Source organism: Grus americana, chromosome 20 (assembly GCF_028858705.1).
Source record: "Grus americana isolate bGruAme1 chromosome 20, bGruAme1.mat, whole genome shotgun sequence".
NCBI lineage: Eukaryota > Metazoa > Chordata > Aves > Gruiformes > Gruidae > Grus > Grus americana.
This window is the reverse complement of record NC_072871.1, coordinates 7156500-7181052: the sequence shown is the minus strand read 5'-3', so window position 1 is coordinate 7181052 and position 24553 is coordinate 7156500. Positions and strand designations below refer to the sequence as shown.

At 41.2% G+C, this 24553-nt stretch overlaps 2 protein-coding genes across 9 annotated transcripts; both read left to right on the top strand.

Annotated features, from left to right (window-relative positions):
- The first annotated feature begins 257 nt into the window (after nt 1-257).
- LOC129215441 (uncharacterized) lies at nt 258-14397 on the top strand. Of its 5 annotated transcripts, XM_054848536.1 has the most exons (4): nt 3298-3405; nt 6738-6804; nt 12271-13624; nt 13989-14397. In XM_054848536.1, the coding sequence occupies exons 3-4, from the start codon at nt 12332-12334 to the stop codon at nt 14064-14066; spliced, it is 1371 nt and encodes a 456-aa protein (XP_054704511.1). In that variant the 5' UTR covers nt 3298-3405; nt 6738-6804; nt 12271-12331; the 3' UTR covers nt 14067-14397. The 5 variants fall into 5 exon arrangements, with proteins under 5 accessions (XP_054704512.1, XP_054704513.1, XP_054704510.1 ...); XM_054848537.1 differs by lacking the exons at nt 3298-3405; nt 6738-6804 and adding an exon at nt 258-387; XM_054848538.1 differs by lacking the exons at nt 3298-3405; nt 6738-6804 and adding an exon at nt 924-1007.
- LOC129215442 (uncharacterized) lies at nt 14071-24019 on the top strand. 4 transcript variants are annotated; one of them, XM_054848542.1, is made up of 3 exons: nt 14071-14075; nt 21498-21596; nt 21741-24019. In XM_054848542.1, the coding sequence occupies exon 3, from the start codon at nt 21741-21743 to the stop codon at nt 23094-23096; it is 1356 nt and encodes a 451-aa protein (XP_054704517.1). In that variant the 5' UTR covers nt 14071-14075; nt 21498-21596; the 3' UTR covers nt 23097-24019. The 4 variants fall into 4 exon arrangements, with proteins under 4 accessions (XP_054704517.1, XP_054704516.1, XP_054704514.1 ...); XM_054848541.1 differs by lacking the exon at nt 14071-14075 and adding an exon at nt 14433-15584 and having other exon boundaries at nt 21510-21596; XM_054848539.1 differs by lacking the exon at nt 14071-14075 and adding an exon at nt 14433-15584.
- The last annotated feature ends 534 nt before the right edge of the window (nt 24020-24553 follow it).

The following is a 24553-nucleotide window of genomic DNA, read 5'->3' as shown; positions in this document are numbered from 1 at the left end:
ATTGATGTGAACCTGTTTGACACGAACACAATGAATGTATGTCTTGTCTTTTAGAGGGTAATGTCATACCCTTTCACAGGGCAAAGAGACAAAAAATTGGAAAGCAAGGGAAGGGGCAACTAGCTGGTGGAGAAATGAGTAGGTGAAGATTCAGAAAAAAAACCCAACAAACCCCACAAAACACCACTTCCTTTTAGATGTTTTTTGCTGCTTTCAAGTACAGCATACTTGGAAGTCCAACTAGTCCTGTCTGCATTGTTCAGCAGTGCAATTGTTTTAATTCTTTCAACAGTTGGGAGGGGGGAGGGAGTAGTTTTTATTTCACCTACCAGCCTCGAAGAGGTACGTCTGTAACTGCTGAAGAGACTTGATCTTTGGATCCCAAAGGTGAGTGCAGGTGGCAGAGTAAAAGCCTGTTTTAGCACAGCTACTGAGTTAGTAAGTCATTAAAACCACCGTTTTTTGGATCACTGTGTGAAGCTCAGCACTTTATATGTTGTATCTGAGAGTTAATATACTGTTTTGCATAGATTTTTTTGTTTCCTACTGAAGTATCACACGTACTGAGCTCCTCCACAACCAGACAGAGGTTCCTAGGTCCTAGAGCAACACAAACAAGGATGTTCGCATTATAGTTCAGATTTGTAATTAATTTTTAAAGAACTAACATGAGATGACAAAGACAGTAAGGTGACACACAATTAAATTGCTAACCATATCCTGGACTGCATCAAAAGAAGCACGACCAGCAGATCAGGGGAGGTGATTCTGCCCCTTACTCCCCTGTAGTGAAACCTCCCCTGCAGTACTGCGTCCAGCTCCGGGGTCCCCAGTACACGGACAGTGCTCTGAGGAAGCAAAGAAAGGAGAAGATCTTTTTATGTCAGAGCTGCTGACTTCCGTAACAACCCCTGACTCATGGCTACTGTATGGCAGGAGCACTTTGTTTCAGTCAAATGTTTCACTTTGGAGTGAGGATGACATAGCACACTGTGACATCATAAAAGGTAGGAAACAAAAAAAGAATTTATGCTTAGGTGTGCATGACCCAGAGTGAACCCAGATGATGGCTGATTAAGTCAAGGCTGTTACTACTTAAGATCACTCTGGGATGAACCTCATGGTGGTTGAAGCCAGCAAGCTGATGTTTTGCAATTTTTCCTGCAGCTGTGTAAGCTTGCTGAGCTCCTGTCTCGGTGATGAATTGTTTTAGGACAGATGTGACATCTTCACTGTGACATCTTAGCACTATGATATACAGGCAGTCTAGATGAAGGCGTTTGGAAACTGATTATTATTTTTTTTCCTAATTCTGTGTCTGAAATGTTGTTTCAGTAGTTAGGGAAGATTGGGGTTGGGCTTCTGTGAATTTTGTTCTATGAAACACTTGTGATTTTATTCATGAGATTTATTTAATTTTTGCTGTTACTTAGATTTCTGATGGTGGCTGGTTCTGTAGATGGTTTTCCTTCTGTTTAATCTTCACAATGTAGAGAGGCTAGTATTTGTATTATTTTTTTTTTTCTATTTTTCTTTTCCTGGCTCACTTTGTTTTCTTATAGAGCTGAAGGTAAAAAAAAAAAATTTCCTTTTCTCTGTTTCTTTTCCTTACCATTTAGTAAGTGTTATGCTGCATAGATTGAGCTTTATTATTGGACAAGGATTTTTTTTAAACCCAAAATTCTGGTGCAGAAGTATGGCAAAGTGGTAGCACAGTCCTTGACTTACTAAATTTTGGGAACCCGGTAAGTTTTCAGCGAGTGGCAGCTACATGTGGAAAATCATGAAAATCCTGTTCTGGTTCTTCAAACAAAAAGTTCAGCAAGTCCTGTACCCGTTATTAGAACACGGACAATAACAGTGTCTGGGTGAAAAGCAAGCTTGATGTTGTCTGATAGCCCATCTTCATTAGTGACTCTGCTCAGCTGCCTTCTAAGAAGCAGCAAGACATCCTGTACCTGCCATTAGGCACTATTCAAACTGCAACAGAATTCTCTCCTGTCCTATTATCTGGTGCCCAACTGAAGCTTTGCAGGAGACTGAAGAGGGTTTTTTCATAATTTATCTTTGTTACATAAATTATTAATGAAAGTGCATCTTAATCTCAGAGGTACATTGTGGTCAAGCATTTTGTAGATTTTTGTAATAGTAGCAGGAGTTTTAGATAATGTATAGCAGCATTCCAAGGTGCTTCAGGTGTTATATCAAAAAACTATTAACAAAAACAAACCAGTGACAGCAAGGCAAAATGAGAAACAAGGGAAGAATATGCTATACAGACAAAGCGTTTGTGGGTATGTGAATGGCTTTTAGTCAAGTTTCTTTGCTTGACCTTTCTACTCTTTAGCATCCATATTTAAAAGCGTAAGGAACATATGTATACTGTGAGACAACAATGTGGTCCGTAGCAAGCTTACGCTTTGCAGATTACAATTTCAGTATCTATATATATTCTCTGGTTACCCACATCCACACTGAGTCTTTACACTTAAGGTTACTTCGCAGCGTCTTGTATATTTTGCAGTTTATAACAGGACTTTAAACTGCTTGTTGCAATTAATTTAAGTCTGTAGCTTGGTGGCCTGCTAAAGCAATATGTTTGGGGGTTTTTCCCCTGTATGTATTTATGGAAATGGAGAGGAGGTGGAGGGCACACACAGACAGTGAACACAATTCACACTTGGGCTTACGCCCAACTGCTAATCTTGGCACACACTGTGAGGGGCATAGGGCTCCATCAGCCCTGAAGAGATTGCCAAGCGATGATTATGTCCGAGTTTAAAACTTTTCTAAATTTGCTGAATTTTTTAACTGAGAAAAGGGGGAATGAGAGAAGAAAGGGCCTTAAGGACAGGTGGGGGGAAGGTGGTAGTGGTTGGGGTTTTTTTTTATTTTTCTTCTCCGGTTATTTTATAAATGTTTCTTATGAGCTAATTTCTTTGGCTATGCTTTAAGGTAAATGGGCCAAGTGATTCCTTTGTTTCTTTAAGTGAATTATTTAGTCTCTCTTCTTACTGGTCTCTGAACTTCATTATTTCTCTCTTACCTTTTACTAGGCAAAATAAACGGAAATGGTCAGTGAACTTTCCGTTTCCACAGAAACACTGGAAACATGTCAGTGTACTTCAGAATATTTTTTAACAAGTTCAAACATTCCTCCTTCTCTAGTTAATTTACAATTAATGTAGCACAGGAAAGCTGTGCCAGGAAAGAGGGACATAGCAGTACAAAGTCCAAGTGAAAATGGCCTGGTTCTTTCTGCCGGTTATTTACACAAAGTCCAAAGGATTGGACTGAGAGGCACGCCTCTTGCTGACTCCCACTCTTTAATCTCCTGACATCGCGACAGGGGCCAGGAGAAGATACCTAGAATGGCGATTTCACTGAAGGAACTGGAAGTCAAAGGTAAATATAGAAGTTTGGGGTCACCTCCATTTATGAGGTGACACAGTTTCTTTAGAAAAGGAGAAGAGGACTCCAGGAAAATCCATAGTGCCCAGGGTAAATTGATGCAGCTCTGGTGTTGTGGTACAGTTCTATGAAAGTAAATGTGAAGTCTTAAAGGTGAAAGACTTTTTTTCTAACATTTATTTTTTTTTAATCACAATGTTGGTGGTTTGGTGATTTTTGTGGTTTGATTTGTTTTCATAGAATCATAGAATGGTTTGGGTTGAAAGGGACCTTAAAGATCATCTAGTTCCAACCCCCGTGCTGCAGGCAGGGACACCCTCCACTAGACCATGTTGCCCAAAGCCCCATCCAACCTGGTCTTAAATACTTCCAGGGATGGGGCATCCACAACCTCTCTGGGCAACCTGTTCCAGTACCTCACCACTCTGACAGTAAATAACTTCTTTCTAACATCTAATCTAAATTGACCCTCCTTCAGCTTAAACCCATTACCCCTTGTCCTGTCACTACACTCCCTCACCATCTTTCCTGTAGGCCCCCTTCAGGTACTGGTAAGCTGTTTTGTTTTTTTTTTAAGTAACTGGCCTATATGATGACCATATATGTTGAATTCTTGTACCTCAGTTAAAAAGGACGTTGCTGTTTAAGGTGTTCTGTCAGGGTCCTGTGGGCAGTCAGTGCTCTGACCAGCCCCACCCAGGCCCCACACCTCTACCCATGGGCCCAGGAGCCCATTTAAGCCCAGCTCTGGGCCCTCAGCCCCTGGCTGAGCTGTGCCGCAGGGGGCTCAGGCCTATCCCCCACAGACCCTGTGGGTCCAGCCCCTGACCGGCAGACTGGCTTCGCTTTGGTCCTGCCTTGTCCCCAGGGACCTGCCAGCAGCCACTGGACCTGACCTAACCTGTGGGTCGGCTTCCCAGCTTGGCACCCGTCTCATCCCATGGACTTGCCGGCTGGTCTGGGTGGGGGGTTGAACCCGGCCATGGCCAGCCCTGCTCGCCTCGCTCAGGTACCAAGGGACTGGGCCCTGGCTGCTGAGGCCCCTACCCCACCAGCTGTTGTTCCCCTCAAGTCGCAGCTGCTTGTCGCTTCCAGAGCCACCAGCCCTCTCTGACACATTCTGTGTGCTTGTCTCTATGCTGAGAAATGGAGGCACCTACAGCTGCTCTGAATTCTAGGCCCAGTTTATGCCTCTTCTGAAGGGAAAAAAAAAAAAAACCAAAAATTAGGAGGGAAGCAGAAATGTGTGTTTCCCCCTAGCAAAAATACTAAATTTCTAAAACTGCACAGTGGCATAGGAGGATTTGGCAAGAACAGATATGTGGGGAGACAGGATGAGGAAAGAGTGAGCTGTTGTTATGTACAGGAAGACAAAACCAGTGACAGAATGGTGGTAAGAGGCTGCTTAACTATCTGAAACAGGTTGTTTAGCAAGAAAAATCATACTTTTTTTGTTTAAATAAAAGGCAAAAAGAATACAAGAGAAAAAAATGAGAATGAAGCTGCTGCCCAGCTGTGTTACTTCATTCGTCTTGATAATTTTGTACAATAAAAGCATAAACTCATTTTACTTCTGTTTCTGCCAAGGTTTCCTTTGTAGTTCGTATGTAGTGGTCACAGTCACCAAAGAAGAATGTGTCACTAGTGTTACAAAGTTGTTATTACCTAAAGAACTTTTAGTACAATTAAATAAAACACACAAGAAGCGCAAGATGGTGTAAAATACAACAGAATGGATAAGATGGTGCCAAGTATTTAATTTCCTTTTGAATTATGGATATGCAAATTATTAGTGTAGGGAAATTGCTAAAACCTGATTATTAGGAAAACACAGTTAGGAGCCAAGTTTAACTGACAAAATTCTGTTTGACATGAATCTTTCTCGTGCACAAAAAGCCACATACAGCTAGTTAAAATTGTCTTAGTGTAGAATTTTCTAGCTCTCACACTAAAACCAAGAGACTTGTTGAGATTTTAAGAATTCCAGTCAGGTGGCTACAGTGTTTGCCTGAAAGTTCTCTAGAAGGGACTGTGTGTACACTGCCGCCCTCCCTAACAACCTGAATCTACTCAGGAAGAAAGAACTAAGACGACTGTAGTGCTTCTAGGGTGGTGTCCCTCTTGACGTTACTCTGCTGAAGATTGTAATTAATATTAGATAGCTGTAGTATTAGTCACTCTAAACCTTAAAAAAAAAACCAACCCAAAAATAAATTTAAAACCTTACCTAAAGCTCTTATAACCTATACTTTTAACAATAACTGGAACAAAATGTTGTTTATTGTTGTGGTTTTGAAAACTGTTTTCTGTAAATGAGAATTTCACAGATCGCGGTAGTTTCTTAGTGACATGTATTGCTTATGCTGCTGAGCAGTGACAAGCAGCTGAATACAGGGAAGATTTTACTGCAAACAAAACACTTTAAGTTCACCACTTTTTCCAGGTATTAGCAATTTGGTTCCATCAGCTCACATGCCCAGACTTACATGGGTTAACCACTTAAAACTGTCCTATCCCAGTCTGTGCATCAAGCGCCTGAACAATCTTTGGGGCCAGAATGACAGCCTCAGCCCTGCTGAGTATTGCGTAGCATGTACTGCAGCTACTGTACAGGCTTCTTTCTCAGAAGCACTAAATAGGCAAGTCATGACATACCACTTTCAGTACCTGCAGTTATAACAGCAGCATTCAAATAAAATAGTTACTGGCAACCTTCTTCAACCTTTCAAAAGCTTTTATAATGAAAGGTATGATCCAGGTCAGAGCTTTAAAACTGCTTTGTGAGAAAAGTCAACTGGCAGTGCCTTTTCCGTGTTACAGTTCACATCGATACGAGGCATGTTAATGAGATAAGCAAATCAGAAAAGCTTACGTGCTTGTTACTTCCTCCCCTCCTCTCCCTTGCCCCCCAGCTGACTTCTTTTGAAGTGAAAGGCAAGAATAATTTCAGACTCCTTTAGGAAGTAACTCAAGTAAGGACTTGATAAATAATCATAATATTTTTAGAAGTCAAGCAAATGTAACAACATACGCATTTGAAAATGTTGGCCTAGTGGTTCAGCTGACAAAGTGTGCTGTTAAAGAGGATCAAAATTTCTAATATAGAGCTGAGCTAAGTCAACATGTGGTAAAGGGAAGTGGATATTGGTTGTGTAATTAACTGGTTTGCTTAGTATCAAAGTTACTGATGAATTCCTGAGGCTAGCTTAGTTGTTATGTTGCTTTACTTGACAACTCTTTAAACACTTTTTTTTTTAACATTACCATTGCATGGAGACTCATTACTTAAAAGGCAAAACCAGGTAACATAAGCACCCTCACTTCAGGCATGAGCAGTGGTGGACAGTTCTTTCTGGTTGTTTTACTCCTAGACAATGTTGAAGAACTTCTGAGGTAGGTGAAAACTGCATATTTCTTCTGTTGATTATTTATTTATTTATTTATTTATGACTGTGCTGACACATGATGGTAGAGATACAAACAAACATAAATAACAGTAAAAAATTGTTGGGGATATTTTATTGTTCCCCTTCAGGTGAATTAAGCACACGTCTGTAGTTTATAGAGAAATTTAATGAGCAATGCATTGGACAGAGTCCCACCACCATAAGCAGTTCTACAGGGAATCTGCAAAGATGTGGCAACTGCCTATGAACACTTGCATGAGCACCAATCCTGTGAGCATTGGCATGGGCTCCTCAGCCCAGCGTTGAGTCCATCCTCCTGTGCCATCTCTGCTGGGCAAAGGCGGCTCCTAAGTGCTCTTACCCGCTCTGTCCTCCATCGATCTTTACACCGCAGTTACTGCTGCATTTCTTACCAGTAAGGGAGCTGTTCTCCCTTACATGGAGTCATTCTGTTTCTGCTGCCACACAGCTTAACCCATTTGCTGCCTTGCCCTCCATGCCAGATCGTTCCTTAATCACAAATTACCATTGCTGAGTAGTTACCATTTGAATTTCCCTTTCAAAATACTTCAGCTGTAATCAAGCCACCTTTACAATTTCCCTTTTTCCCTCTATGACAGCTGAAGATGTGTGTCTTTCCATAGAAATAAAAGTTACTTAAAATAAAGATTGCAAGCACCACACTCCTATTAAGAGAAAGAGCAAGTTTTTCTCCCTAAATAGCTAATAAAACAGGCACATCCAGTTTGCCCCCCCCCAAATGGTTCAATTGCTTTGCATGTCTCCCCACCCAGTTTACTCCTTCCACCTAAGTTCGTGTTTACGTTAGCTATTATACAGCCCCACTGGCCAGTCAAGTGTTGACTCAAGTTGTATACACTTGCTGTTTCAGAGATTTGCCGTGGTACACTACAGGTTGATGTGATTAAATAGTAAGTTTTATTTTCTGATTTCACAACTGTGCACACAATTGCTGTGTTGATTTTGTGTCATTATAAAGTGAAAGACAGAATCTCAACAGAGGATTAAGCTTACTGGAAGGCTCTGAAAAACACAATGGGCTATTTAAGATTAGACTGTTGAAACACATTAAGTTACAGGTGATCTAATGGCAAGTATTTAAATCCTGATGTAGATAAATCTCCAAGAACACACACACAGACACCATAAATAGAGGAAAATGATCATCTATTGTTCACCCAGTTAACAAATATGACTGTTGAGAGGCTGAGATGGTATAACTTCAATTGAAGAATGTATCATTCAATTAAGTCATAGTTGTTTATCTGAGAAAAATGTCAGAACAGAAAGCAAACTGTTGCTGTACAGGAAGCCAATGAAGTCACGGGATTTCCCACAGATGGTCAAAACTAGTAGTATACTTGTAGAGGAAGCAGATGTTGGGGAACAAGCAAGGTTGCAAGGTCTCTCATTTCAGTGGGAGCATCAGGCAGAATTGGAGCATTGGAAAGCATGAAGTGCTAGACAAAGAGGCTTGAAACTGTGAGTAAATATGCTATCGTTTGGTTCCTCTTACATTCAGGAGGGCATGATTTTGCGTGTTCTGGCAAGATAACAAGACTAACACATAACAAACATGGACTCCATTATTTTCTCTTTACGTAACTGAAAAATGCTGAGGTGTTTTCTAGCTATTCCAGACAAAATGGGTGACAGTGTTTTATAAAGCTTCACTAAAACAGTTATTAAAAATAAGGCTCTTACTGTTTTGTGTGAATAAGTTTCTTGAACTTTGTTGATATACCTTACAGAAAAACATCTTCCAGTTTCTTGTCCGTACTGCAAGTCATATTAACCTAAACAGGCAGAGAAGGTCCAGAGTTACGACCATATTTTAAATCCCTCTCTTAAAGAGGAGGGATGTTTTTCAGTTTCAGAGCACACAAAATATTTTCTTCCGTAACAAGAGACCATAGTGATATCAGACATGGTGAAACAGTCGTCTTCTGCTCAACATTGCAATGTCATCTTACATGAAGTGAGGCTTTGTCAACATACGTTCATTTGAAGAAAGGACAGTACAAAGTAGCACAATAAGTATCTCTTAATAACTCCACGTGTATAATCCTTTTTCAGACTGACAATGGCTATTTCTGGTCAGAAATTATTCCTCTGACAATAGCTGAGATGCTGCATTTTTTAAATGATCCCATCCCAGGTAGAAGAAGAGAAACTTTGTGTTTTCACTCACCTAGCTCAGTGGACATCAGCTAGTGGTTGCAGCCTGTGGATTCCAAAAGAGGTGGCACAAGCCTGAACCCAAAAATCATATTTCATATTTAGGAACTGATGCCATCTCTTTCTTGGAAAATTTGTATATCAACTAATCTCCCCTTGAACGGGTCAAGATGAAAGACAGAAATGGGATGAAGGTTAGCAACTGCTGGAGGTTTCCAGAAACTAAACAATTCTTTGAGGAGAAAACAGCAGGTTATTTAAACAGACTACATAGATCTCTGTCTCTGTAGTTTTCACAGACTTCTTCATGTAAAAGGGAGTTACTTGTTTCTTTATTGTCCCTGTCTGTAAAGTTTTTCTCACGGTCACTGCTCATGCTGTAGGAGACCTTTGGTTTCTAAGAAGAATGCTAGTTTACTTTTTTCCAGATCAAGTGGTTAATAATGCTTTTGGCATGCTAAAACTACTCATTGTTGTTAGTCTAAAAATAAGGCATTAGGATGAATTTGCATTGCCCAAATTGGGTAATGTACGCATACCAAATTTGTGGAGAAAAACAATATCAAAAGGTTGTTTACACAGTTAAAAATGGACAACAGATTATTTCACCTAGAAGACGTGAGATGCAAGAGAACATCTGAGTGAACCTCCTACTTTGTGTAACTTGCATGTAAAACTAAGATGGAGACTTCTGTGCAGAGGGTATACAGGAATTGTTCTCTTTTTACATTGGCTAGAAAGTAGTGGTGTTCCCAAAAGGAAGAGGGGGGAAAGTATTTGTCATGAGTGGGTTTTAACATTAGGTCTTTATTGCAGGAAGAGAATACTAGTTTTCTAATATTTCTTAAGTCTTAAAAACGCAATTTTCATGTAAATTTCCCAAGCCTAATTTAACAGGAAATTTTTAAGGTGTATTGCTGCCTGGTGTAAAACTGACAGTTGAAAACATATTTCACCAGAACAGTGTAATGATTTTTGCATTTAGCATCTGTATCAAAAAAACCCCAAACTCTGCCCTTGGACCCTGTATTTCTGTAAACAAACATGACAAACATTAATGATGAGGAACTGTATTAATGCTTTGTTTCATCTCATGCTTTAGTAAATTTTTCCCATCTCTTATGCAGTAAATCATCCTCCCCAGAAAAGTCTGTATCAGGATTCTCTGATTTTCTCTACCTTCCTCAGTCACTTTGTTGTTCTCTTGGATGGGAAGATCGGACCCGTAAACTACTCTACTTTTGCAATGCATTGAAACTGCTGTCCTCTGTCCTTGTTACACGCCTCTCAGTCTTCAGACCTACTCCCATCTCTGTGAAGAATTCTGTTGATTTCTTCCAAGAGAACACTGACAGCTCAATCCCACCTCCGAAATGGAGAGAGAGGGGGGAAAAAAAAGGAAATTAAAAGCATTCGTGGATAAAAAACAAGAACTAGAACTTGAAATTACTATTTTTCCATGTTGTTGTTGGTTTCTTTTTCTTTTGTGGTTTTTTTTCCCCCCCCTAAAGTTTTCTGTATGCATTTTTCAATCTCACTTCCAATTAATATTCTTATGAAAAAAACCCACTTCACTCTAAAATATTCTTTCTCTTAGTTTTCTGATAGACAGCATGTTAGTAATTGTAAATGGTTTCCAATCCAAAAATAGGAATACCAATAAGTATTTGAAGAACTTTGGTGCAAGCTGATAACTGATGATGCAGCCCTACTTTTCTATATATCTTCATCTTTTCTGTGCAAATAGCACTTGCAAGGTCCCGCTTAACTTCTAGTGAACTAATGACAAAATGCATATTTGAATTTTAGTGGTTAACTGAGGAGGCAATATAAGAAGTAGTTAAAGCAGATGAGGAGGCATCTTCTGCAGAACAGAGTAACTTTGTGAGCATATTAAAAAAATTATTTTGCACATGCAGTGCAATCTTAAAATTGGTGAATACCAATACTTACATGAAAGGGGAAGATGCACAGCTTACATGACAATTTGCAGAGCAACACAAGATTTTAACTTTAGAGAATGGGTCATTATACATCCTTCAAAGTAATTTCCTACATTTTTTGAAGAAAAGAAAAGGAAGAAAAAGAACAGTTGAGCAACATCTTGGATTTGCAAATTACACCAGGCAGCAGTGCCTTCATCATGTTCTTCAAACCTAGTACTCAGAAATCAGAGTAAAGCTGTAATGAAAGTGGCAATTTTGTGCATAATTAGAAAGTGTTGTTATTCAGCTGAGACTGAATGTATACAGAAGAGGACAGACTACCTACAAATGGTACAGACAATGGTTAATTGTTCTGATGTGTTGTTGTGATGTGTCACATTATATCATGCCCTCATGGCCTCTCACAGAATAAAGCAAGGTTTGGTTTAGTATGGTTTAGTTTTGATTTGCCTTCCATCTGCTTGATGGTTTAAGCACATGTAAATATCGAGCCGTGATTGTATACTGAAAATCTTCATTTTGTAGTCTGATTTGGTAACATATTGGAGAACTTGAAGTTTCCATGGCAAGGTTGAAGAGTTCAGTAGTGCATGTGGTCCCAACGAAGGGTCACAATATTCACACAAAGTCCTCCTGAAATCCACTGCCAATTTAGAGACTTGGCATCTTTAGTGGCAAAAGCAATTTACATTTAAGGTAATCTCAGCCACCTGGACAAGTGAAAAGGTCATTCTTTTCAAACATCTTTTCCTAGATAATGTTGAATACCAGAGGATCCTACTAAGCTCTGAAAACACACTAGGCTCTGAAAACATTTTCTTTGTCACTTGGGAATCAGGACACTGGGAGACTGTGACAGGATTGCTCCTACCCAATACAAAAGAATGCAGTTTGAATTTCTGGTCACAGCGGCTTTTTTTGGAAGAAGAGGGGAAAGGATAACTCTCTAGTTTTACCAGCTTCTCAGAATACCAAAAGATAAAGAATGTGGGTTTTCACTAACATAAAATTTCTTCCAGGCCTCAAAGTGATTCAAATTACACTCTATTACCATTACTGTATACCAAACCAGCTGAAACTGTTGCACTGGGCCTAACTGTAGAGTAAAATATAATAAGGTCTGGAATGAGGAGGTGTAAGAAAATCTCTCAATTTTTTCCAAATATGTATGAAAAGTTAGGTCTTCATACTAAAGTTTGGAGTATCAAAACAATAACTATTGTGTTTAAGAAAATTCAATACAAAGCATTACTTCTTTTTGGCAAATCACTGAAAGTGTGCTTTTCTGTGTGTTTGTTTTGTTTTAGAGAAAGCGAATAGAAGACTGAGTATAAAGGTCTGTTAAGTTCCAAATTGTGAAATTCAGCAATGATACACTGTGGAAAAAAAAATATTTGTGGTGTTGTATGCATTCTTATTTTTGCAAGCATTTTAATCTGCTCCTGGAAAGATCCTCAGCTACAGAATAAGATAACTAGAAAAATCTTCCCCCAGGCAACAACAGCCGGTCCAGCAGGTCAGCTTTGTAGGGGAAAATCTGCTCAAAATGCAATAACAGCACTAAAAGATAACAGAACTTTTATTATAGCCCCCTACTTTGATGACAGAGAAAGCAAAGTCACTCGTGTGATTGGGATTGTTCACCATGAAGATGTAAAAGAACTATACTGCTGGTTCTGCTGTCAGCCCCACAGAAAGATATATGTATCGAAAGCAAAAATTGATGTTCACTCAGATAGATTTGGATTCCCTTATGGTGCAGCAGATATAGTTTGTTTGGAACCTGAAAACTGTGATCCGACACATGTATCGATTCATCAGTTTCCACATGGCGATATTGACCAGCTGCCAAGGTTTGAAATTAAAAACCGCAAGGCTGAGACCTTTTCAGTTGACTTCACTGTATGCATCTCTGCCATGTTTGGCAATTACAACAATGTCTTGCAGTTTATACAGAGCGTGGAAATGTACAAAATTCTTGGGGCGCAGAAAGTGGTGATCTATAAGAACAACTGCAGCCATCTGATGGAGAAAGTCTTGAAGTTTTATGTGGAAGAAGGAACCGTAGAGGTAATTCCCTGGCCAATAAACTCACACCTCAAGGTTTCTTCTAAATGGCACTTTTCTATGGATGCAAAAGACATTGGCTACTATGGACAAATCACAGCTCTGAATGACTGTATATACCGTAACATGCAGAAGAGCAAGTTTGTGGTTCTTAATGATGCTGATGAAATAATTCTTCCCTGTAAGCACCCAGACTGGAAAACAATGATGCATAATCTTCAGGAGCAAAACCCAGGGACCGGCATTTTCCTCTTTGAGAACCATATCTTCCCAGAAACCGTATCTACTGATGCGTTCAACATTTCAACCTGGAATACTGTGCCAGGTGTTAACATATTACAGCATGTTCACAGAGAGCCCGACAGGAAAGAGGTTTTCAATCCCAGGAAAATGATAGTTGATCCCCGAAAGGTGCTTCAGACTTCAGTCCACTCTGTCCTACAGTCTTATGGGAACAGTGTGAATGTTCCCATGGATGTTGCCCTCATTTATCACTGTCGAGCGCCCCTTCAAGGAAACCTTCCCCGAGAATCCCTCATCAGGGATACAATGCTGTGGAGATATAACTCATCATTAATCACGAATGTTAACAAGGTGCTAAATCAAACCGTATTGTAAGCTCAGAAGTGAAACCTTGCTTATAAGGGGGGCGGGGGGAAGCGGAGAGCTACGCGTATCGTGGGGAGGCAGAGGATATCCTTTAAAGCTCCTGTTAAAATCACTTGCACGTGAAGTTTACATCTTATGGAGATTTAGGAGAACAGCCCTTTATGTACCGTACAAAGGTAAATGCATTTGATTTGTGAACTGAATCAAGGTATCCAGGGAAGAGATTTTCAAATCCGAAAAAATTATTTTATCTAAGAAGGGTCATTGAGGCATCAGTCCACTATTTTCTACAGATGCTTGCACATGGTTGGGAAGAGTCTGATGACATTGTTGTTATATGTCTTTGCAGGAAATTAGTGTGACATACCTTGTATCAGAGATACATCCCTTTGGAGATAAAGTACACCTCTTTGGCTCTGAAAGTTAACTGTGTTGGGTAAGCTACAAATTTAAGTGCAGTAATGAAATTTAGAGGTGTTGCAATAGGCATTTAATGCTATGTTCTACCCAACAATAAATGTACTGTGTATTTAAGATCATCTCTTACTCACAGGAACAAAGGTCTATTATTTATGTCCTTCACCACTAGAAAAAAATCCCACCGTAGAACGCATACGAATGTCAAGATTGTGTTTTGTAGGAATGATTCAACTAGCAGTTGCCTTCTCTAAAAAGTACTGGTGTAAATGACTGGATTTTATCATGATGTAATTATCAATTTTCCCTTTTTTAAAAATTTTATTTACATTTTGAAAATATAACGGCTTGCTTGTGTTTCTCCATTTTACAGAAGTTAATTAGACAAACCGACAGTTTAACACTGGGGTCGAGTGCAGAGACCTCCTCCAGCAAGGCACGGCGCTGCTGCAGTCTCTCCCTTGCACTTGTGCTGTCCGGGCTGTGCTGTTCACCCCCGGGACATCATGCGCGGGGCGCGGCACCGTGGACCAGGGGGAACGGCGCTCCCGGAGCCGCCGGGGTACGGCTCAGTCGCCGGCTGGGCGGGCGCTGCTTCCCAAACGGCTCCGCTGCCCCACCGGGGCAGATCGGCGGCCCCGAGCCGGCGCCCCGCTGCCCCTCTGCGGCACGGTCCCGGCCGCCGCGTCCCCCCGCCCCGCGGTCTCGCCCCGGGGAACCTGCGACGGCAACTCGCGGGCAGCGGCCAGAGGCGCGGGCGGGCCTGGGGAGCGCGGCTCGCCGCTTGCTTCCCCCCGCCCCGCCGCTGTCGGCCGGACGGCTTGCTGGGGCCGTGCTCTGGCCGAGCCGCTGCCCGCTAGCCCCCCCCACCCCGCGGAGCGCCGGCGCCGCGAGCCGCGTAGGGCGGTACCAGAACGGCCCGGTGCGCCGAGACTCCAGCCCCGGGGGAGCGGTGCGTGTGTGCGAACGGCTCCACCCGGAGCGGCGGGGCCCTTCCGGACGCACGTGGCCCGCAGGGGCTCCTCGCACCGCTCGCTCTCCCGCCCGCAGCCGCCGCCACCTTTCCGGGCGGCAGGTGACGGGATCGAGCGTCCCTGCCTCTCCCCGGGCCGCGGCCGTACGGGGCCTGGCGTGGCCGGCACGGGGGTAGTTCCGCGGCTGCCGGTCTCGGTGCCGTAGTGGGAGCCGGGGAAGGGGAGCGAGGGCTCCGGTAGCGCCGGGCCGGGCTCGCAGCCCTGCCTGCACCGGGCTCCGGCGGCGGAAACGGCGCTGCCCGCCCCCCCCCACCGCAGGAAAGGCGGACCCAGGGGGCGGAGGAGGGAGGCAGGCTGGCGGCGTGCGCGTCGGGTCAAGCTGCTGGGAGCGAGGAGGGTGTCGGGCTGCGGCTGCTGCTCAGGATCCTGTCACTGGCATCGCTTCCAGAAGCAGGCTCGGCAGGCTCGGGATTTTATTTCCACTCAAGAAATAGCAAATAAGATGGTGGTCAGCAGTAGCATTTTTTTTCGGTACTGGTGCTAACCGCTTAACGGTAAGTTAAAGGTATATATTCATCATACAACCCAAATTTTTTTGAATTCTCCATCTGAATACACTCCAAGCCTGGAGTTTAATTTTAGACTGAAAGAATGCGTAACTCCTCGAAAGAGTGGTTTCAGTGTGCGTTGTGGGTTAGCCCTGGTAGACGGCTAAGCACCACACAGCTGCTCGCTCACTCCCCCCGCCGTGAGGTGGGAAGGAGAATCGGAAGGGCAAAAGTGAGAAACTCATGGGTTGAGATAAAGGCAATTTAATAGGTAAAATGAAGCTGCATATGCCAAATAAGAAATTTATTCCCCACTTCCCATCAGTGGGGCTGGTTTTGATTTTTAGCCGTTCCCAGGAAAGCAGGGCTTCATCAAGTGTGACGGTGACTTGGGAAGACAAATGCCATAATGCCGCATGTCTCCCCCTTCCTTTTTCTTCCCCCACCTTTAATTGCTGAGCACGATGTCCTGTGATCTGGACTAGCCCCTTGGTCAGTTCGGCGCAGCGGTCCCGGCTGCGGTCCCTGCAAACTTCTTGTGCCGCCCTACTCCTGGAATGGGGAAGGGAGAGAGCAGCGTGAGAAGGGGAGAAGGGCTTGGCGCGATGTAAGCACTGGTCCATGACAGCCACAACATCAGTGTGCTTTAAACGCTGTTTTGGTCACAAATCCCAAACACAGCACCCTGCAAGCTACTGTGAAGAAAATTAACTCTGTCCCAGCTAAAACAAGCACAGTGTGAAAGACAAAATGTGGAAATAACTATCTTTCAAATGCTGTCATGCAATTTTTATTTTGCCTGATCTATTTCTTTCCAAAGGACGTCAAGTCTAATTGTTTACAATAGGAGCAATTTGGCTTGGGGATGTACAGCAGATTATAATGGCGAAGTTTATGAGTGTACAGGGAAATGTGCGGTTTGTCAGTTCTAATGGCACAAATTAAGCATATGGCAACACTGTGTATTCGTCTGGCTTACCTTCTTTGTATTTAGAACAGAAATGGCCAGCTTATTTTTTTGAAGCAGTATTTTACAAATAGTAGAATAATACTGCCCTCAGTTTAATCCTTCAAACAACATGCTTCTGACTTCGGATCGTATGAGACAGGAAGGACTCTGGTGTTTCAAAGAGTCTTTCTGAAAAAGATACGCTATCAAAAGATGAGCAACAGACAACCTAGATAAAGATGGTAAATGATTGTTAGTCTTTGGAATTTTAGTTTTCGTTTAAGCACCAGTGGTTTGTGGTGTTACTTTTGGCAAAAATCATAAAGCAGAGGATAGAAAGTAACTTTTTCCAAAAATAATAAATTAGTAAGGCTATTTGTTAGTGGTGGCTTTTTAGTTAGACCCTGGATAAACCAAGGATTAGGCTGTTTATTTTTCCTATACTACTGCATCTAATACCGCATATTAGCGACTGAAACTTTGCAGTCACCTCTTGTAGATTGCCCCCTATCCTCACCCCAGATTGGGAGATAAAGTAATAAGCTGAGATTTATCAGAAATTAAACTCAGTGTAGACATTGCAAAGCTACTGAAATGAGCAGCGTAAAAGGTCTTCAGCTGTCTCAATGAAAAGAAAACAAGTTACAAGGGAAGGCCACGATACAGAGAACGTGCAGGGGAGATTAATAATGACCTGGGAATGGCTCCTGAACTAAATTAGCACTTTTTTCTACTGTTCAGTAAGGATGATGCTAATTGTGGAGGGTTAAAGAAAGATGACGGAAAAGAAGGTCTGAAAGTAGAAGTTGTACAGCAAAGGTAAAAACAACATTCCGGCTGGAAGGTGATACTGAATAATTTCCATGTCAAAATTTTAAGACGACAGACAAGCTATTGAAGAACCTGTGCTGGATGTTTAATAAATGTGTCGTGACAATGGTACATGGTACAACGTGGCAAAAGAAAGCAGGAGTGGTTCCTTGGTTTAGGAAGAGGAAAAAAAGATGATTTAAGTATATGCAAGTGTGCAAGTGCAAGCTTGGTCACATACACGGTTTTAGAGTAGATTTTAGAAGGACTATGGCAAAAGACATAAGGAGAAATGTGATTAATTTGAGTAACCTGATCTAGTGAAAGATGTCCCTGCCCACAGCAGGGGAGTTGGAACTAGATTATCTTTAAAGGTCCTGCCCAACCCAACCCATTTAATGATTCCATGATTCTGAGACAAGAGCTCTTTATTACGACCTTGCTGCAGAAGAAAACACGTTGTGTAACTGCGCTTGGCTGAAAGACTGGGTAGATGTATTAATCTTCGGCTGCTGACAAGCTCAGATGTATCTGTGCAGTGTGATGCATCTGCAAAATATACAGTCCTAGCATATATTAAGAAAAATTTCCAAGAGTGCTGAGGCCTCATCACTGTCGTGTACAAATGGACAAGGAACAGAGACTTCTGGTCTCCTGTGCTAGAGATTAATTGAAACTGGGCCAACTGCACGGAAGCAACTGGTTCGGGAAGAGTGTTTCATGAGTTGGTGAAAAAGTAGCAAATATGAACACAGGGAGATGATACAACTGGAGTCCGTAAATGCAACAGGGAGGAGGAAAGGCTCCGTACTATTAAGGGGAATACTGTAAAAGAACAAACTGGTGCAGAGTAGCCGTGGATACTGTTAGCTAAATTTACTATTAAAGCAAATCTGCATAATGTTCTATCATGTTCTACTTGAATGCTAATTGGAATTAAGAGACAAAACCAGAATGAATTATTGTTGTTATTATTGTAATTAAAAAATAAACTTTTAATTATGCTGGAAGCATATGTTTGAAGTTAAAATTTGCCAAGTACTTTCTGTAGTGAGGAAATAAAAATTAATCTGACTTTATATAATATTTTCTGACAACATATCTGTGCTGTTAATTTCAGGGGATCAAAACTCATGAGTCATGTATTGGGAAACCCATGAATTTCACTCCGCAAATAATTGCATATTTCTTTTCTTTAAGGTTCTATGTTCTGGTGTGTCTTGAGTTCTGTATTTTACTCTTTTTCTTTGCTTTTAGAACCTGCTCTTGTGTCAGATCTCTCTCATAGTTCCTCATCAGAATCTGTATTTATCTAATTTAATTAGGCCTATAGCATGTTACTAGAAAAATGATTGCCTGAGAAATACAGATATATAGTATATTTTTCTAGTTCTTTTTTAAGTATGCACGTGAATTGTGGCTATATCAACATGAAGGATTCATTTCCAAAAGGAAACTTAAGTGGCCGTAAAAACAAATCACCCGAGCACCTAGGTTTGATTTACCTCAATGACTCCACACTCAAGTTTGTAATTTAAATTAAGTTCTTGGGAGGCAACTGTATGCTTTGCTCAAGAGAAGGAAAACTTGTTTTTCTGGTAGGTGTGGCTGCTGATATTAAAGAACACCAACCATCTGAAATAAAATATGTCGGCAAGTGTCTTGGGTATCGTACCAGCATTTTTTTTTCCTCAATATTGTTCTGTATTGAACAATTCTTGCAATTTATCTTAAAAAATATTTAAGTTTTTATCCGGTTAGAATAAACAGTTTGTAAATTATACCTTAGCAGAAAATAACTGGAGGACTGAACAGAACTTCACTCAGCTATCTGCTTTAAAAGGTACTGTTTCCTTTCAGATGTTCACTGTTCAAAACGCAGTTGAAAGGATATATTATTTTAATTGTTCATTATTTATAGCTAGCAAAAGCAGAAGAAATAACAGGCAATAAATTAATTGTATTATTTAATGCTGAGTTGTTTTGATATTTCTTTAATAAAAACTATTTATTCTATTAGACTGAACAGTATTTTAAGTCATAAATAGATAAGACCGAGGAAAAAAAATGTTAAATGTGACCTACTCTGTGTTGTAAGAATGCTAAAATATTTAACAAGCAGGGAATAAGAATGCTAGGGAAAACTTTTTGTCTGGTTTTACAATGTTTAATACAAAGACGCAGAAAATTTGAGTTGTTCTCAGTGACAAATCTCCAGCAGCAAGTTGTGTGACGGTAGCAGGCTCTTGCCGTGCGTTTGCCGTTCTGCTCTGTAAATTGTAAGGACTTGGGGGGAGCCCTGAGAGGCAGTGCTGTCTGCTGCTGCTCCTCCGCTTCGTGCCTACCGGGATGTGAGGTTTCTGGTGCCCTATGCCTGTTCTGGTCTGTAAAGCAATTTCTTGGTAGGAAAAACTGCTGTAAATTGTGTCAGCTTTGGCAAATGGGGCGTTTTAAGGGGTATGTCGTGAGCGTAGTTCTCCTTATTTTGCTTTTTTCAGGAAAAAGCAATTGTAAAAATATTGCATGTTGTTCTGAAGGTGCGGGCAATTATTTTTTTTTTTTTGCCTAAACTCAGTTGAGATTAGGAAGCTAGATTGCTGTATTGCAGAAGCTAGATTTCTAGATTTTACTGATAGGAAAATACTGTGTTTAAGCAGAAAACCAGACCCTAGGGGAATTTTGCAAGCCAAGCAGTGAAGTTGCCAGTGAATTTAGGCACTTCCAAAGTTATGAAGCTGCTGAGTATGATACCTGGATCAAAACTATGGATTTAGGTGCTTTCTAGTTTTGTATCTTTCTTACTTGTCTTTGAAAATGCTAATTTTCTGTTCCATCACAAAACAGTATCAAGATAGAGGCTCTCAAAATAGCTTTACACAATGTATGAAATGCAAAAAAAAAAAAGTATGAAGTATTAAGTTTCATTATTATTTTAGAATAGACAAATATGCTTTGGAAAAAAATATTGTTAGGTATTTAGCATGTGCATACTCGCTGAAGATACTTAGATTACTAAGTATTTAAGCCAGTGATTTTCTTAAGAGTCTTGAGCAGTAAATGAAAAGACAAGAAATATGAGAATCTCCCAGTATTTGCTACACCTATGACATTTGCTGCCTGGTTTAGCTATAAAATATATGTACCTGGAAATCTGGGTCTTTAATGGTTTAATTTCTTTTCTCAGCAGCTGGTTTTGTGCAGCAATGACATGCCTACTAGAAACATTTTCTGCCTCTGGTGCAATAGAATCGGTTTATTCCATCCTGGCATTTTACCCCACGCTTCTTGCTGGCGGTCGGTGATACTCTCTTCTACCAGTCCAGTTTTCTGATCTAACAGGAGTTTGATTCATCTGGGGCACTCCTCCCACCAATCTCTGTGGTACAAGCAGGCCTTCGAAGACTCTTGCTCTCACCTTTCCGTTTATGGATGATACCTGGATGCCTAAAGATGAATGTGTAGAGGAAACGTTAACCTGAGCTCCGCTAGCAAACATTACTCCTTGCGAGCGCCCCGAGCTCCCTGTCAGGCATTAACGCTTCCTAGCACACGAGTGCTGCTGAAGCCTTGGGCCATCCAGGTACTCGGGGACGTCTGTTCCTGCAGCAGCAAGAGTTTGAAGACCTGACCCCCCCCCCAAACCTTGCCAGGAGCTGAGCCAGCATTAATGCAGTGGCAGGAGGCCCAGACCTCTAGCAAACATAATACGAGGCGACCTTCCCTGCAAGCCCTGTCTTGTACAGTGCCGAGTAGGGTAGAGCTGATAACTGAGAGTAAGTTTTGTACCCCCATGGATTTCACCTGTTTTCTGCTGAATTGTATCAAGTGACCTTCGTCTGTACGTATAGTCTTATCTGTGAGTTTGTACATTAGAGATTGTATCTGGACCATCATGTGTAATCCCCAATTACCGTGCTTTTTATGAACTTGATTAATTCTGCATACATTTAATATATGTATCTGCTGCTAACTTGTCTGTGAGAAGTCCAGTTGAGGATTGTTTTGTGCTTAATTTACATGTACACTGTAGGGGGGGGGGGGGAGCGCTTTTGTTTTGCTTTACAAATTACTGCCTAATTATTTAATTGGATGTTCTAAAATTTGGATTAGAGAAAATAATGAATAATGGCTCCTTGTTCTCCTGTACCTAAACCTCTCAGATTCTTTCACAGAACCCTCCATGTACAGAAACCGTTCCACACGTCCGACATCTAGAGGCGTTCAGATTGCCGCATGCTGTATCGTCCATCCCATTAAAGGTGTGTTCTGTAATTGATTTTTCCTAAAAGCGCAGTAGCTGGGTCTGTGATTAAGTCCAATTTCCCACCTGTATTTTTTGCAAAATTCTTGAGCAATGATCATCAGTCAATATTATCTCATACTACGTATTTTCTTTTCTGCAGATGCGGCGGCATAAAGTGCAAGGAGAAAGAAATTTGCATCCGCATTTAGATACATTCCGAATGTTGTGTGGTGGGAGAAAATCTTACTTTGCTGCAGCTGTATGCATTATTACTCTAACTTCAATGGTCACACTTTCTTATCTTAGGCTGCAGAGACTTTCTCACCTGCCAAAAATAATTCAAGAAGGTAGCAGATGCAGAGGGAGAATTACCAGTAGCACAATAACAGCACTAAAAGATAACAGAACTTTTATTATAGCCCCCTACTTTGATGACAGAGAAAGCAAAGTCACTCGTGTGATTGGGATTGTTCACCATGAAGATGTAAAAGAACTATACTGCTGGTTCTGCTGTCAACCCCACGGAAAGATATATGTATCGAAAGCAAAAATTGATGTTCACTCAGATAGATTTGGATTCCCTTATGGTGCAGCAGATATAGTTTGTTTGGAACCTGAAAACTGTGATCCGACACATGTATCGATTCATCAGTTTCCACATGGCAATATTGACCAGCTGCCAAGGTTTGAAATTAAAAACCGCAAGGCTGAGACCTTTTCAGTTGACTTCACTGTATGCATCTCTGCCATGTTTGGCAATTACAACAATGTCTTGCAGTTTATACAGAGCGTGGAAATGTACAAAATTCTTGGGGCGCAGAAAGTGGTGATCTATAAGAACAACTGCAGCCATCTGATGGAGAAAGTCTTGAAGTTTTATGTGGAAGAAGGAACCGTAGAGGTAATTCCCTGGCCAATAAACTCACACCTCAAGGTTTCTTCTAAATGGCAGTTCATGCAAGATGGAACACATATTGGCTACTATGGACAAATCACAGCTCTGAATGACTGTATATACCGTAACATGCAGAAGAGCAAGTTTGTGGTTCTTAATGATGCTGATGAAATAATTCTTCCCTGTAAGCACCCAGACTGGAAAACAATGATGCATAATCTTCAGGAGCAAAACCCAGGGACCGGCATTTTCCTCTTTGAGAACCATATCTTCCCAGAAACCGTATCTACTGATGCGTTCAACATTTCAACCTGGAATACTGTGCCAGGTGTTAACATATTACAGCACGTTCACAGAGAGCCCGACAGGAAAGATGTAATCAATCCCAGGAAAATGATAGTTGATCCCCGAAAAGTGCTTCAGACTTCAGTCCACTCTGTCCTACAGTCTTATGGGAACAGTGTGAATGTTCCCATGGATGTTGCCCTCATTTATCACTGTCGAGCGCCCCTTCAGGGAAACCTTCCCCGAGAATCCCTCATCAGGGATACAATGCTGTGGAGATATAACTCATCATTAATCACGAATGTTAACAAGGTGCTAAATCAAACCGTATTGTAAGCTCAGAAGTGAAACCTTGCTTATAAGGGGGGCGGGGGGAAGCGGAGAGCTACGCGTATCGTGGGGAGGCAGAGGATATCCTTTAAAGCTCCTGTTAAAATCACTTGCACGTGAAGTTTACATCTTATGGAGATTTAGGAGAACAGCCCTTTATGTACTGTACAAAGGTAAATGCATTTGATTTGTGACCTGAGACGTGGTGCCTTGTAAGAATCCACAGTGATCGAGTGCAGGTTAAGAACTGGGCTCCTCAGGTAAAGTCTCTACTGCAACTTTGTGAGACGTGAGAGGTGAGGCACAGTGAGAAAATAGCTCTTTTACATGCCTCTAACTATGAAAGGGCATTATTCAAGGTCTAGGAAGTGACGATGCGGAAATTAGAAAGCAAATGTACCAATTTCCAGCTTTCTTTTTCTCTTCCCCTCTTCATAAATGTTTTAGCTAGTGCAATGAACCTATAAACTACCTGCAGAAGGAATGAATTGATATTTGGTCATTTGTATCTCTGAAGTACTTGGTAGACAAAACCAAAAGTACAGCTGTGCTTAGTGGTGCCTATTAAAATATGGCTCGGGACAGCATCTCCCAGATGAAGAGCTGCATTGACATTAACACTGTAACTCATCATCATCACAGAGGCAGGGTAAGAAAACACAGCAGCTGTAGCACTGGAACTTGTTAGAGATATTTCTTCTTCAGGGAAATGGGAATTTGTAGCAGAGCCATGAGTCATTTAATGATACCAAGGATCAATGCAGATGGTATTACTTCTGGAAAATGTAAAATAAATTTATTTTCAATTAAAAAAAAAATTGGTACTTCTCTACTGATTCAAATCATGCAAAAGGCTGTACACAGTTTTCAACCTATGTACAAAAAATACAACTACAGTCATTAGTATTAAAGGTAACGTTGCTTAATTCTTCAGTTTGTATGTCACTCTTTTTTTGTATGTACCAAGTTGAGTAAAAGGTAAACAAATACATTGTGAAAGTAATTGAGCAAAATCTACCAGTTTCAATTGTAAAAAACCGAACCCCTTATATTCTTGGAAATAGTGTTTGTTAAAGTGGTGATGCATTGTACCACTGAACATAGCTGTTGGAGTTTGGCTGATCCAAATGACTGTTCAGCTGGGTTTTTGAGACATGTAAGTTTAAGAAGAAGGGTGATCCCTCCTTTGTTACCCACAGCTGTTCTGAATTACTTAAGCAGTAAGTGCTGAGTTGTGGTGGAAAGCTTTAAAACAGAGGCAAGGGATACAGATTGATGTTGAAGAAAAAGGAGACTGTTGTGAACTGAAAAGAAGGCTATTTCCAGGTGGAAAGATGATGGATGGATGAACAACTACTTATGATACATAATAGTGTTGGTTTTTTTTCTGGGACCTTGAAGCCTCATAACAAACTGTTTCTTCACTCATAAAAAATCAGACATCAGGTGGATTTTAGTCCTTT